Genomic DNA, 14,638 nt, shown 5'->3' with positions numbered 1-14,638 from the left:
TTTTGAGAAAAATTTAGGAGAAAATGGGAAAACGTTGTCCCAAAAGTAGTCTTTGGCTCAATCTCATCGGCGAAGAAACCATGAGATGGACTCTACCTAACATCAATAGTCGTCTTATAGGAGAAATGAATGTTCAAACAAATGAAGTCGAAGATTTCATTTAAAAATTTTTAATTACCAGATCTGATGATTTTCATCTTGGCCATGCATTTTCTGTGAAAAGGTGAAACTGAATTAAGATGAAGAGAAGAAATGATTAAATTTTCCTTCGAAGAAAGCTGATCTACTTTATGTGAGAAATAGAATGAGAATTTTTTTGCCGTCGTCGCTAAGCTCTCGCACTAGATTATGCTGTTTTATGTTGTGGAATAAACGTAGTTTCCCGTTCAGCATGGCTAAACTTAAAAATTTTACTCTTATTTTCTCATCAACACATCGACGGTGTAAAATCAGATCTTACACATTAAACCACCTATACATGCAAGCAACAATAAAATCGAAGTAAAAACTTAAAAGAGAGAGTGGCATTTTCAGCAAGAAACCAACGATTCAACTTAGTCTTTTATCAACTTTTATCGGAGAAACGTTAATAAACTTAAAATTATATTTATTGTTCATTGTTCACAGAAACGAACGAAGAAAAAAAAAAATCTGTGCACGAAAAGCCAAGAAAATAGTAGAGTGATTTTTTGAATTTGTTTTAGTATTTATTTCTTTCAAATTTTTTTGTTTTGTGTACAAAGAAATCAATTGATTTTTAGTCTTTATTTGCAAAAATCGTGAATATCAAATGAGTCGTTGATAATTTTCGGGAACTGGTTATTTTATTTTAATTTACTTTACCATTTTTTGTTGTTGTTGTTGTGTATTAACGATTTGGTTATATAAATTTTTGGATTAAATAACACAAAACGAAGGTAAATATTCAAAATTTTTTTCCCACTTGGTAAAATGATTTTTTCGGTATTCACATTTTAAGCAACCAATGTGCAATTCCATGACGATTAAATATGTGCGCGCGGATTGTTATTTTATTCAAAGTAGAGAAATATAAAAAATAGAAATTTCGTTTTTATTTTACACATGAGAAAATGGATTTTTTTTTCTGCTTCTTTCATTCGCATTTTAAAAGTGAATTGATTTGTTTCTACGAGTTTTTTAATTAACAAAATCAAATGCATTTTAATATTTCTTTCAACAAAAAAAAAACCGTAAGCTAGTTCAGTTGTGTCGTTCAAAATAGACGATTATCACTGCTCACTGCTTTTAAATATAGCATAAGAAAATAAGCCAAAGAAGTACCAGATTTCATATCAAACGCAAAGAAATTCTTTCAACAAAAGAAGTAACAGACTCATTGATTTCATCACGATACGATTGCCGTTTATAAAAGGACAATTTTAACTGTGTCTCGTTATAATACCACATATACATTGTTCGTCGTTTATCTTTTTGCTCTTTTTATTTTATGGAAAAAAATATCGTCGCCTTCAATACATAATTGCGAACCATCATCGGTTACAATTTCTTTTATTTTATTTTTATCGAACCAAACTGGCTTTTTTTTACTTCATTATACTTACTGTTTTCCGTCTGTTTCTCATGAATTAAACTGTAGGGAAAAATATACCAATTAACGTCCTACCAGTCAAACACTCCGATATTTAATTTCATTTTCTTCTCTGTGATTGTACGTATTTCCATTTTATACACTTAGCTTCGTTTGAACTAGCTTGAGAAAAAAAAAAACCAGCACTGACGCATAACATACTCTCTTAACCTTGTGTTTATTTTTCTTTTAAAAATAAATAATAAAATGCAACGTACAACAACAACGACAGCCGAAAACAGTTAGTTAAATTAATCTCTTGTTACATTATGCAACACCTGAAATAAAGTGCACAAAAGGGGCATTTAAAAGCGCATTTGTACTGTAAAGGTCATTGATCCACCATCAGCGGTATCGAGATGCAATGTCATTGAATTTTTCGGGAATTCTTAATCTTAAGCGCCATTAGTGTAATGGATACCCAGTAAATTACTTAAAATATAAAATTATTTAATTTTTCAAAGGTATGGTAGGTCAACAGAAGGTTTTTTTTCTCGTGATTTATAACAATTTTGAATAAATCTACCACTTAAAAGTCAATAATAACGTTTCATTTCACACTACATTGTTACACTGTGACTACGCGGAACTCGAAATGTTCACCTTCAATTGTTAAAAAAGAAAACTTTTGACATTTGCGTGATACTAGCGCAACAGTTCTTTGAATTCATCAGATATGGGTGTGTATAATTTTGAATATCGATCTTGTTCGCTTCTGATAAAGTGTCGATTACAATAAACGTGTTCGACTAACAGTTGAAGAATTTCTATATGAGTCGTGATATTGCTTTCATTGAAGAAATTAAAAGAGAGGCGTCTTTAACTTCAAATAAAATAGTCATTTACATGACGAAGGATAAAAAGATGAAAATTAGAGTTTTCTTCTGACTTTTGTTGATCAGATTGATTGCAGAACTTGCCTCCAACTCATGCTGGAAAGCTCTTATTCGCTAAAAAAAAACCTTTTAGCTTGCGCTAGGAAAATAAGTATTACACGCTGAGGGCGTCGAAAGTAGTGCTTGAAACAAGAAAATTTCGGTTTTCGACACATGTAAAATGTACTTCATAATTAGGAAACGTATCAAATGATGGAGGAGACTGCAAATGCAAAGATCAGACATAGAAGGTAGATACAAAATCATTTTAGCATTTAGCATCTCTTATCAACGACAAAAACATAAATGACGACTTTCACTTCGTTTTTATGTTAAAAGGCCTGGCCCCAGGTTGTACTTAGAATTGAACAAAGAATCCGAAAAAGTAAAAAAAAATCAAAAATTGTTTTTTTCCTTGCTTCAATGCTGATTTTTAATTTTCACATTTTTGAGGTTGCACACATTGCTGACTGATATCTCGGACATTTGAGAACAACCGGACGAATTTTATGAAAGTGGAGCTGTTTTTCAGCGACGGTTTGTTTATATGCCCATAGTAGTTGAATTTGAATATATGTTTATTGGCTTGTGGTGGAGGTTCGAAAGTCGAAAAAGGAAGTAGTTTTGTCAGTGATTTACTGCTGCTAGAGACTATGACACATTCGAAAAGAAAAATCAAATTGGTAAAACATGATTACCCTTCCTCATTAAGGGATTCACCGTCACCATTTTGTAGTCCAAACTTTCGAATGTTTCACCTTGCCCACCAGTTATCATTTGTCCATTCTGCTCTTGCATCCTTGATTTTATATCCTACAACATGAGGATTGGAAATCTTTACGCACACGTTGCGTAATATGAATTTGACTTGCTCAAATATCGAAACTTTGAAATTGCCTAAACATAGGTTTTGCCTAAACCCTATGATTGAAACTGGCGCGTAAGTAGTAAATGATGCAAAATATTTGGTAAACACAACAATTAGCGAATTATTCATCCAAAAAACCAAAAATGTATCTCCAATTCATTCGTTGTAACTTTGGCTATGCAAAAAAAACCAAGAAAAGGAAATAAAAAAAATTGTCTGCCCCTGGCCAGAATTCGAACACTAGCAAAAGGGTGACCGCATTTTTTCAATGCATTTTGCGCTACGTTCCGTTTTAACCGACAACGACAAATCTTGGCCGATATTGTCACTGAGCCAACCGATCACCCGACGATCGATGATTATAAGTCTTACATATGCGTTAAAACGAAAATTTGAAATAAAAATTTTTAGTTGTGTCAATGAGCCTCGAACCCAGGCCAACTGGCGTTCCAAGCTCACACGTTACCAATGTGGTAAATCAGTCATGCTGGTTGCGACAGACAAAGACAATAATCACTTTGTGGATGTTTGTCGTCAGCAATGTGTACAACCCCACGCTACGACCCCGAAAATCAAAAATCAGTCTTGATGCAAGGGAAGGAACAATTTTTCATTTTTTGCTGTTTCGGATTCCTTGTTCAATTGTAAGTACAGCCTGGGGTCAGGCGTTTTAAAACAAAAACAAAATGAAAATACGACCCACCCTATTGTTAAAGGCAATGGAGACAACGATTCGATGTCCAGTTTGTTGAAGTAAAGTAATAGATCTGATAAATATACGGCTAATATTCTTGCTGCTTGTGAATGGCTAACGTTACTACTATACATTAATCAGTTATCTCAAAGCATGTACCAAGCCAATAAAGGTTATCGAACGTTCTACCTTTAGTTGCAGGTTTTTCCATGCGTGTTTCTGAACTTATCATAGATGTTGTCTTCCAAATATTAAGCGAGATCTCTATCAACTAGAATGAGCAATAAGATATCTTTACGAACACTACCTTGTCAGAATACCTTTCATAATGCTAACTCGCTGATGTTAATTCCGCATGCTTAACGGACTTATTATCACGCCAATTAAACTTATTTTTGTAGGGGATAGAAAATTGATGAAAAGACGCCACTCCTTTACAAGGAAATCAAATTTATCAAATCAATTTCAATTTCAATTAAATTATTTCATAAAATCACAATTTTATGAGGTTGGTTACATTATTGATGTCTTTTGATTGCAATCAAGTCTTTTAGTTGGAAATTGTGCCTTGTTGATTATTTCTTTCATCACTATCTTGTGGTAGTGATTGCTTGCTTAAACCAACACGGGTTATTTATTTTTATCGTTTGGTTGAAATTTCGTTGAGAATGATGAGACGGAAATAGAAATATTAGGGAATCACCGAATTTCGAACTTCGAGAGATCATTTATTTAGAAAATTGTGTCATCTGATTCTAAAAATTTGGTAAGAGCTTATACGTGTGTACATCTTGGCCATACATTTTTATCTCGTTGATAACTCGTTTATGAAGGAATAATTTTAACTCAATGACAACATTTTACCATCATCCATCCAAAATAAATCACGCTGCGTCATTTGTCTTATATATTGTTCAAGTATAATCGACATGCTAAATTATGTCAATACGTATGGTCATCGTATTCCAACTAATCCATAAATACCGCGTAGAAATAACGTAACGCAAAACAACATTTAAAAAACAATAAACAATTTTCGTTGAAATTATCATTCAAATAGGTACACGATTTTGATTAAAAGAAACAAAAAAATTATCAAAAAAGTCATTAAAAAAACCTGCAAAAGGTCATTTGAACAGGCGACAGTTTAACATATCACAAGGTCTTTTGCTTCAACTCCTTTGTTTCAATCCGTCTTGGGACTATACGTTAAAGTTGTATTTTGAATTGGATACTTTTCATTACGAAACCATTTATTGTTTTTAGAAGTCAAGAGCATATGAAAGTGAATAATAAACGTATTTCATTCATTTGGAAATATTAATTTGGTTTGATGTATATTTGGATACCTACATCATCGTTTTGTGAATTGGTGAAAAAAAAACAACTAAAAATACAAATCTTAATCAGCGCAAATAGATATTGAAGTTGAACATGCACAGCAGGAGAACTCAGTGTCTAGTTTATATTTTTAACCAATAAATAATTTCTAAATAATTTTATCAGAAGTACAGTCAGATAGCCCGGGGCCAATCTTTCTAAGCGCATAATCTAGTGCAATAAATAATATCAAAATTTGTCCAGTTCCGTTTTTAAACTAGTTATCGTTCGCATATAGCAAAACATTTTCCGCATTACGCCCAATCAAGGTTTGTGGTCGATGTCTTAAGGTGTTTGGCACTTTATACGTAATGTTTGGTAATGCGATTATTTCGCTTTAATTCACCATAAACCAATTAGTGTTCAGTAAGTGCTGTAACGAAAATAATCTGTGCCAAGTAAACAAGTCACATAATAATATGAGATATATCTACGCAAATATTAATAGTTTCAATAACTTTAGCTCATTGTCCAAATAAAAGAAATGATTTAGTGATTGCTTGTAATGGCGTATGTTATCTACCACGACGAGAAAGGTGAACTATGACCGGCAGTTGCGGCATTACATATAGTCAACTGTTTGTTAAAAAAATTGAAGTAATAGATTTTGTTAGTCAGTCTGTTGAAAATACTGAGATCAAAAGGATTACTATGTTGCTTTAACCGTACATAAAAGAGTATTGGCTAGACCATCAATTAACTAGTTTCGCTGCTAATGGCTTTACTTTGAGATCCTTTCATTTGAAGTGGTAAGTTGAGAGACCAACCAAGCGCCACTATGCTTATGTACCCGAGAACATTTATAAGTTCTCAAAAGAAATTCCAGCTCAATTGATAAGACTAGACACACGAGAGCGAAGCTATGGCGAGTCAAATCGACATTTGGAATATTTGTTTAATAAAGCTAATAATGTGAGAAAATATAAGCAAATATTTACCAATTGAAATATCAAAATACGTGCAACTATTAATATAAGACGAGACGGGTTAATCTTGAGAAAGTGAAGCATGACTGCAGAGCAAGCGCCATGAAGTGCGAGTAAATATTTAAGTCATGTCAACGAATTTTAACCTGTGACTAATCCCTTGAAAGTACCTTTTTAACAGTCTTTTTGTTCGTTACCCCAAAACTTGCATATTTGCAGCAAGATTTACAGTTATTAATCGATCTGATCCTAAAACTTTACATTTAAAAATACGAGTTCGGGTTTCTTTCTAGTCCATTACGTCAGAAGTTCCAAATTTTATTTTGACAAGTAGGGACGGTGTCGGGGAATCTCGCACACGCGATCATAGTATGCGTCCTTTTACGACATGTAACGAAAAGTCATGACTGTGCGAGATTCACCACTTAGAGGTGAATCTCGCACACCATGAATTTGTGTGGTGTGCGAGATTACCCTACCCCGTAGGGACGTTATAGCCCGTCCCGAAGGGGTATTATACTTCTTGTGCTTCTGGTCAATAAAAGCGAAAATGAACAAACAAAAATTGCATTTATCGAACAGAAGCACGTAGTATATTGAATCGCAATCGCTGAACTGTAAATCAAGTGAGTTACACATTTCCAACAAATTTTTCTACGATCATTTACTGAGGAATTAAAACAGTTTTGGCTCGGTAGGATTGTATACATTACCATTTACCTTTCGGTGCGTGGTATTTCATCGCAGTTGCTTGCAAATTATTCATTGTATCATTAAGATAATTTCTTTACTCCAGCAGCATAACACACATATGGTCGGCGTGCCACAAAAAAATAATACAAAAATCACATAATACTTTGAAGACATTATCTAAATCGAGGAGGTCATTCAGAAATTATTCAAAGATCGCATAGCGCTAAATTTCTTACAGCTTTTAATTAGTTAAAAAAATCTGTAAGCTGATTAATTTCATAATAATGTTATACCTGCACCACAATGGATACACAAGTTTCTTTTACTCACAATATTAAATTTGATCCGCTCTATCAAGAGTTGAAAAATCTTTCTGTATGGTGGCTTCGGGTTATTAAGTAGTTAGAAGGTCAAAAAGCAAAAGTGTGCAGTTTCAGATTCATTCAATATTTATTTTATGTGAAATGTTAACAGTAATACATTCAACAAATAATGTTATTGATTGCTAAATTCAGACAGTTTTAGAGTCAACTCAACACTATTACCTTGCGGTGCAAAATTGTGACAAAAAATATTAAAAAGAAAAAAAAATGAATTTTTCTGAAGATTACAAAATGACCCCATAAAATGGTTATTGGAGATGCGAACGTCAGTTTTTATAGTTCACTGTTAGCTTGATAGTCTCGGAAAACTGATTTTTTTAAAGAAAGGTGGTACAGATGCAATGAGAACAGCACATGTTGCAACTTACACAAAAAATCCTAAAATGACGTGTAGCAGTTGGATGTGGGTTACACCGTCGCCGTTGAAAAATCACTTGCAATTTATCATTTAATGGGTTTTCGCGTCTTTATAATACAATGGAGCAGTTAATGATGACCAGTTAAGAACATCAAACATATACAACCTGAGGTTATAAATTATAAATCTACTACTTCTGATGTTAAAACTATTTTCTAATGTTTGATATAAAACAGTTTTTTCATTGGTTTTCGCACACAATTTGAATAATAACTGAGACCATCGTCTCTGTCGATAACAGATGACTAGCCGATCCAAAATCAATCCAGAAGATCCTTTGGGTATGTAGATGATGCAGAAATTAATCCATGCTAACCGTCTTATATACAACAAGCAAATCTGTTCCAACAGCACAGTACTTACACACATATTGAAAGATGTAAATGTAGAAAACAACATTCTACTATTATATAATTGAATATAAAAATGTTTTATGGAGTTTACAGCAACATACGCGAGTAAGACACCATCAGTCTCTCGCAGACGGTTTCAGTTGACTTGTGAAATGATTGGAAAATTAGTCTTGTCTCTTGCCGTTGGTGAATATGTTGTTGTTCGAAAAGTAAAGTAATAAATATTGTTATCCGATCGAGAGTGAGTTTTTTGTTTGAATTTACCTCAAGTGTTGTTACGGTTTTTTTTTCAAAATCTTTTGTCGTTATTTCGATAATTCGTTATTTATTTTCTCGAGTGGTTTCCACACAAATCCGTCAAAATTCTTCAACAAATTCGTGAAGTGTTTATCATTTATTTAAAATTCGTCGCTCTTACATTGGTCTTATACCTTTTGATGAAATGGTATATGATGTGGAATGATGATGAGGACAAATAAATAACATTTTTCGATATATATATATGCATTCAAAATCGCTAATGAACATTGAAAATGGCTGTGTGTAAAGTCGTTCGGTATTATTAAATGTGTGCGCGGTGTTGTGATAGTAACGTTGCCCAGAGAGTTGCAACAGAGCTTTTATAATCGAGTCAATATCGCAAAACAACGTCACATCTAAAAACGTGAAAGTTACAACATATACAATACCAGCTGAGCTGAGTGTGATTTATATAAAACATAAAAAATATAGCTGAGCCAAAACCTCACTTGCAAAAGTTGAAAATATCACTTTACAATCGTTTTTTTATCGTTAATTATTGAGGTGGTGTCTTAAATGAAGTTAAAATAAAACAATATTTGATTGATCATTTCGGACGGACTTATTAATTATAATTTGTTTGGAATTAATTTGTTTTGAATTGCGTTACACATATATTTTCACACAATTTTAATCGTTGGGATAGAAATAGAAACAAATTAAAAAAAACATAAAAAGTTTCCGAACAACTTCCACTAAAAGACGAAAGAGTTACCTAACTGAAAAAGTAAATAAATCAAGTTGAATATTAGAGTTTTCAAAGAGGTATGTGCAGACTTTGTTTTCGAAATTTTTCGATATTTTTTATAAGCAGCATATGTACACCATTAATATTTTCTCCGTACACATGGAGAAAAAAAAAAGAACGAGTGCATGGCATTAATGCATGTGTAATAGTGCTTAGTGCAATATAGTACGTTTGTCGATTTACCGAGTTTTTTCTTCTTCTTGCAAACAATGCAAACGCAGCCATGCTTATTAAAACAGATATTTTACATATAAGTGGATTTTTCGCAAAGATTTTTATCTCATTTCCAAGATATTCGATCAAATTGGTTGTACGTACACAAGAAAACAATCCATTGGATACAAATACATGATTGTAAAAGTCGTATTGTTTGGCTGATAATTAAAACTAACCATTGACTCCTCTAGTCAGATATTAGTACTTTTAATTGCCGATAATGAAATAGAGGGGCGACGTTAATTTCATTCCATGGTCAACACCATTTCATTTAGTATAAAAATGTTGATCTAATTTCCTGATTTAAATAAGACATAGTGTTAAGAACCGTTTTGTTGCTTAATTTTACATTTTACATGTTTCTGTCAACTTAGCTCGACTTAGCTTAGTTAAGTCGGAATTGCAATCTATTTATGATTTTATGCTTAAGTAACTTGTTGTGTGAAGTCATAGCAATCTCAAGCGAGAATGCTATGGTGAAGTTGATGAGTAGGTAAGAATTGATTAATCGAGATGAGGCTAATACCGGCCATTCATCAATTTAATTTGTTTGTTTTTGTGAATTTTTAATTGGAAAAGACCTTGCAGATATCTGTGTTAATGAAGAATTTATTCCAATTAAAGATATCTTTATTAAGGAGAACCACCTGTCAGAGAGATACGTGACTAATATCTTTTTTGCAGAAATGCATTTTCGATCAACTTCTGTTAGTTGGGTCACTACTGGTTCGGTAAAGTGGGATTCAAAGAATCCGAAAACCTGAATTTTATAAGTTGGAAATTTTGTTAAATTTTTAAGTCATGCAACTTATATTTAAAGTTTAGGTATTTATAGTCAGCAGGAAATTGTAAACTTAGCGGAGAAAGACCGTTGATTGTTGGGTTTCATTTTTGACAATATTCCTTATACTCTAAATATTAGACCCCCCAAAAAATTAGTTGCTCTTCCGAACATACTAACTGTTCAGTCAAATCCGGTATCAAAATTTTGCCAATAAAATATTTTGCCAATTTCCATTATAACCGCGATCATTCGTTATTAACAGCAAAACATTTTGTAAATGGAAATATTTGAATCGAATATATTCAGTATGTTGCATACATAATAGACTCACTTCATGCAACAATCATGAGTGATTTTTAAATGAGGGAATAATCGACCAGCAAAATGTGAATTTAATACACAAGCCATATAAACCTCTACGTGTTCGAATGAACTGAAATCAAAATGAAGATATAAATCGTATAGCACTTTAACCAGTGACAAAATGAATTGGAAAAATGGTTTTGAGCAAAGAAATGTAAATTTAATTAATCGTACTACACGTTGTACGTTTTTGAACACCTTTTTTTTGTTGGTTGGAGCGGTTGGAGCAGTTAATTCACTTTGTCACATAATGTACCTACAAACGCAGACATTGCAATGTTACGTTATTATGTGCTATGTGGTCGGTGTACATATTGGTGACCGAATTAAAATTTGTGGTCATAATAATTACGACAAATTATGTTGTATTATTGGCCATAATGATCTTTAACAGTACATTGTTTTGCTATTTATGAAGTAATGCATGCGTGACATAATATACGATTGAATTGAAGGCTCATAAAATCAACGTTTTTATGACTTAATTTTGTTACATTACCTCTATCGAATGATGGCAGTTTAGGAGGATAGGACTGTTATTTTGAGAGTCTGAGAAAATTATTGGAATTGCATTACATTGGTTGCATAGAATGTGGATCATAACTTAACCTTTTGAATTGTTCTGAAACATTTTATTTTTCTCCCTTTCAGATTTATGCGATGAACAGGATGAAGCGTTGGCTGCTACTATTAGCAGGTAAATGTCTTAGAGTGTTCTCAATTTTCCATTATTTGTTTTACCAAACCTGCAATATGTTACACAGCCGTTGTTGTTATATTGCCAAACGCGCAAGCACTTAGGGCAACCTCACTGATATTTGGTAAAAATTCTGCTTCATCAACGACATCAACCTCGACCACAACAACGACAGAGCCAGCTGTGGCCGATGATAATGAGGAAGTAAATCTGATTTGTATTTTAAAGCTCAACCTCTTACTAAATAATTTCCTAATTCTCGAAAAAAAGGTTCATTCCGACCAATTAGATGAAGAAGAAGTGACAAAGCCTCCACTAACAGGCATTCCGCAAATAGACTATGTTTGGGATCCTAATCTACCGAGAGAACTGAATGGGTATGGAATAAGCAACAAAATTTATTTCTTTTTTCAGTCGAGTTAAAATGGTTCTTTCGATTCTTAGATTCAATTTGTCGTCATATCCATTTTTGAATAGTGTACCTGATGCAGAGGACATAGACTTTAAATGTGATGGATTACATGACGGATTCTACGCTTCCATTAAATTCGGGTGTCAAGTACGTATTTTTAACCACATTTCTCAAACCACGTAACAGAATCATTTTCAATTACAGTTGTACCATCACTGCATTTACGGTATTCGACATGACTTTTTATGTGCGAATTTCACAGCTTTCGATCAGAAGACTTTTATATGTCACTTCGTGTCTGAGGTGAATTGCAAAAATTCCGCAAAGTACTGGTTTAGGTGAGTGGTTAACGAATATAGATCATGAACAGCTAATGGCACAGTCTTTCTGCAATTTTTAGAAATGATGCTCTTTACCGTGCAACTACAACCACCACAACGACAACAACAACGATTGCTCCACCTCCAACAACAACAGAAAGACAACGAAGACCCGTCGGAAGAAAACCACTGAGGCGAAGACGACCACAAAATGATTATTATTACGAAGACGAGGAATATGATGACTATGCTGTCGAGGAACGAGTTAATCGTAGACGAAAACCAGCTGTTAGGAACCGATATCGCCCAGCTTACGAAGATGATTACCCAGAGAATGACAGAGGATATGAAGATGAAGAGCCGCTAGACGAAGATTATGATTATGAACAGAGAACTCAAACTAGAAACCGTAATCGACCAGCAAACAATCGGCGATATAGAAATCGAGAAAGAAATAATCGTCGCAATTTGAATGAGCAACGAAGCACCAGTCGATCGCAAGACGATGAACCAAGAAGTGTGGCTGATGCAGTGCAGCCAGAACCAACTAAAAAATTCAATCGGGATAGAAGACCTGTACCGGATGAACGAGAAAGAGTCAGAGATCGCGATAGAAATCGCTACGTCACAAACAATAAACGACCATTGAAGAACGAAGACGACGAAGAACTCGAAATTGAATATGAAAGGCCTCGTTCCTCCAATTATGACGAACCTGAAGAAGAATTGCCGCCAAGACGAAATAACTTCAGAAATTCACAAACAGAAAAACGTGTCAAAGGTCGAACAAGTCCTGCAGTAAATCGAGATGATTTTGAAGATCCGCCACCTCCACCACGCCGAAAAAATGTGAGAGAAGAAATTCGCGAGGAAGAGCTGCCTAAAGTAAGACCTTCAAGTAATGGTGCATCTGTTTTCAATCGTCCAAGAGTTGCACCAAAAATTAGCAGACCAGTCCCACTTAATGAAAAGCAGAAATACGACTACAAGAAGAGCGAGAGTGCACCTGTTACAGCAGGTGAAAAGGATGATTATTATGATGAATACGAAGATGAACTTCCGCCACAAAAGACATCATCTAAGACCGAAGTACGACCACAAGCCCAACATAAATCGAGGACAATTGTTGCACCGCCAGGTAGAAATCCCAGACCATCCATTAAAGATGAAATTCCGAAAGAAGAGTTCATCGAAGAGGAATATGACGATGTCATTGAATCCGAACAAGAACAAGAAACAAGTCCAGAAGTGAAGCCGATCTCGAAGAGTGACACCAAACCATCAAGAGTTACTGCCCCCGACCAAGATCTTAATACACAAATGAGAAGAAATACCGCCAACGATAATAACGATAGAGCGCCTGTTCCATCTGGTCCTTCCACCGTTCAGTCAGAGCAACAGCAAAGAAATAGGGATAGATTCCGAAACAGTTTCCGGCCACAGCATCGACAGACAACAGAAGACACACCGAAGGAACCAGTTCAAGTGCCCTTAGACGACAGAGGCAGAAACGACGATCGAAGCAGAAACAATCAGAAACAAAATTCTGATCAACAAAATTTCAGGACTAAATCAAGAAACAATTTTCGATCTAATGTAAAAGAAGTGCGACCTTCAATAATCGAAGCACCAACCGCTGTTGATGAAGATTTTGATAGTACACCTAAGGAAATTCCACAAAAATCACCAATTTATGTTCCATATAAACCATCTACGAGCAGACTTCCTCCGACAGCAAAGGATATCAGTCCTCAGGTACATGTAGAACCACCCCTAATCGATGAAGCACCCAGACGTGCGCCAACTTATAAAAATCAACAACTTCCTCCAACCGGTACAGACTCACTAAATGACGACATTGAAGTACGTCCCGCTGTTCGAGTTGTTAAGCGACCATTTTTACCTAGTAGAGGTGGCAGTCCATATCTACCAAGAGGTCTTCGTCCCGTTGGAAGTTCGGAAGAAGAAACATACAACATTGCTTCAAGTAAAGAACAACTGCACGACGATTCTCGACAGCCGGAAGAGCACATACCACCACAATCAACCAGAACTGTAAACTATGATCAACGACAACATTTTCCTGGGCCATTGACCACCCAGCCACCACAAGTAGATCCACCGAAAGATCCGTTAGAGCACATCTACAGCGAATATGATGTGACATTGAATGATGCACTGAATCCGACTCTGAAACCGCTAGTGACGAGTCGAGGATCACCGATTGGCTTTTCGTTAAACAGTAAATATGACCAGCAGTATTCGTATGTTCCGTTAAACACGGCTACGGCACAATCGAGAAGTTCCGTTGTACAGGTACCGTACGACGATAGAAAATTTAAGACTTATGTTGATGAGTACGAATATTAAGAGAAATTTACTAAGTGTGATTCTAGCTCATCGCCGAAGATTTTTTTGGTTTGTTGTCTTCGGATAAATTTTTTGTAAGACTAGAAATTGTTTACATCGGTCATACTTAGTCGTGAATACTCAATTAAAGTGATAAAAGTTTTGTGAAAATTGTAAAAATTTCAATTTTTTTTTATTTAATAAAGAGAACGTGGTAAGTCTTTGGCTTTTTTAACGAAAACAAAAACGA

At 34.5% G+C, this 14,638-nt stretch overlaps 1 protein-coding gene across 3 annotated transcripts; it reads left to right on the top strand.

Annotated features, from left to right (window-relative positions):
• The first annotated feature begins 556 nt into the window (after positions 1 to 556).
• LOC119075762 (serine/arginine repetitive matrix protein 2) lies at positions 557 to 14,636 on the top strand. Of its 3 annotated transcripts, none has more exons than XM_037182306.1 (7): positions 557 to 917; positions 11,262 to 11,307; positions 11,375 to 11,511; positions 11,578 to 11,684; positions 11,752 to 11,866; positions 11,924 to 12,057; positions 12,120 to 14,636. In XM_037182306.1, exons 2-7 carry the CDS (start codon positions 11,271 to 11,273, stop codon positions 14,407 to 14,409), a joined length of 2,820 nt encoding a protein of 939 aa, XP_037038201.1. In that variant the 5' UTR covers positions 557 to 917; positions 11,262 to 11,270; the 3' UTR covers positions 14,410 to 14,636. The 3 variants fall into 3 exon arrangements, with proteins under 3 accessions (XP_037038201.1, XP_037038209.1, XP_037038218.1); XM_037182314.1 differs by lacking the exon at positions 557 to 917 and adding an exon at positions 8,323 to 8,440; XM_037182323.1 differs by lacking the exon at positions 557 to 917 and adding an exon at positions 8,323 to 9,264.
• The last annotated feature ends 2 nt before the right edge of the window (positions 14,637 to 14,638 follow it).

Source organism: Bradysia coprophila, chromosome III, assembly GCF_014529535.1.
Source record: "Bradysia coprophila strain Holo2 chromosome III, BU_Bcop_v1, whole genome shotgun sequence".
Taxonomy (NCBI): domain Eukaryota; kingdom Metazoa; phylum Arthropoda; class Insecta; order Diptera; family Sciaridae; genus Bradysia; species Bradysia coprophila.
Note: the sequence above shows the minus strand (reverse complement) of the source record. Positions and strands in the feature narration are given on the sequence as shown.

Excerpts from the sequence above, each read along its gene's own strand:
- LOC119075762 (XM_037182306.1), top strand. The coding sequence starts at position 11,271 with ATGAACAGGATGAAGCGTTGGCTGCTACTATTAGCAG. Across the intron at positions 11,308-11,374 it reads TTGGCTGCTACTATTAGCAG|CCGTTGTTGTTATATTGCCA; the intron begins GTAAATGTCTTA and ends TATGTTACACAG. Across the intron at positions 12,058-12,119 it reads TCCGCAAAGTACTGGTTTAG|AAATGATGCTCTTTACCGTG; the intron begins GTGAGTGGTTAA and ends TGCAATTTTTAG.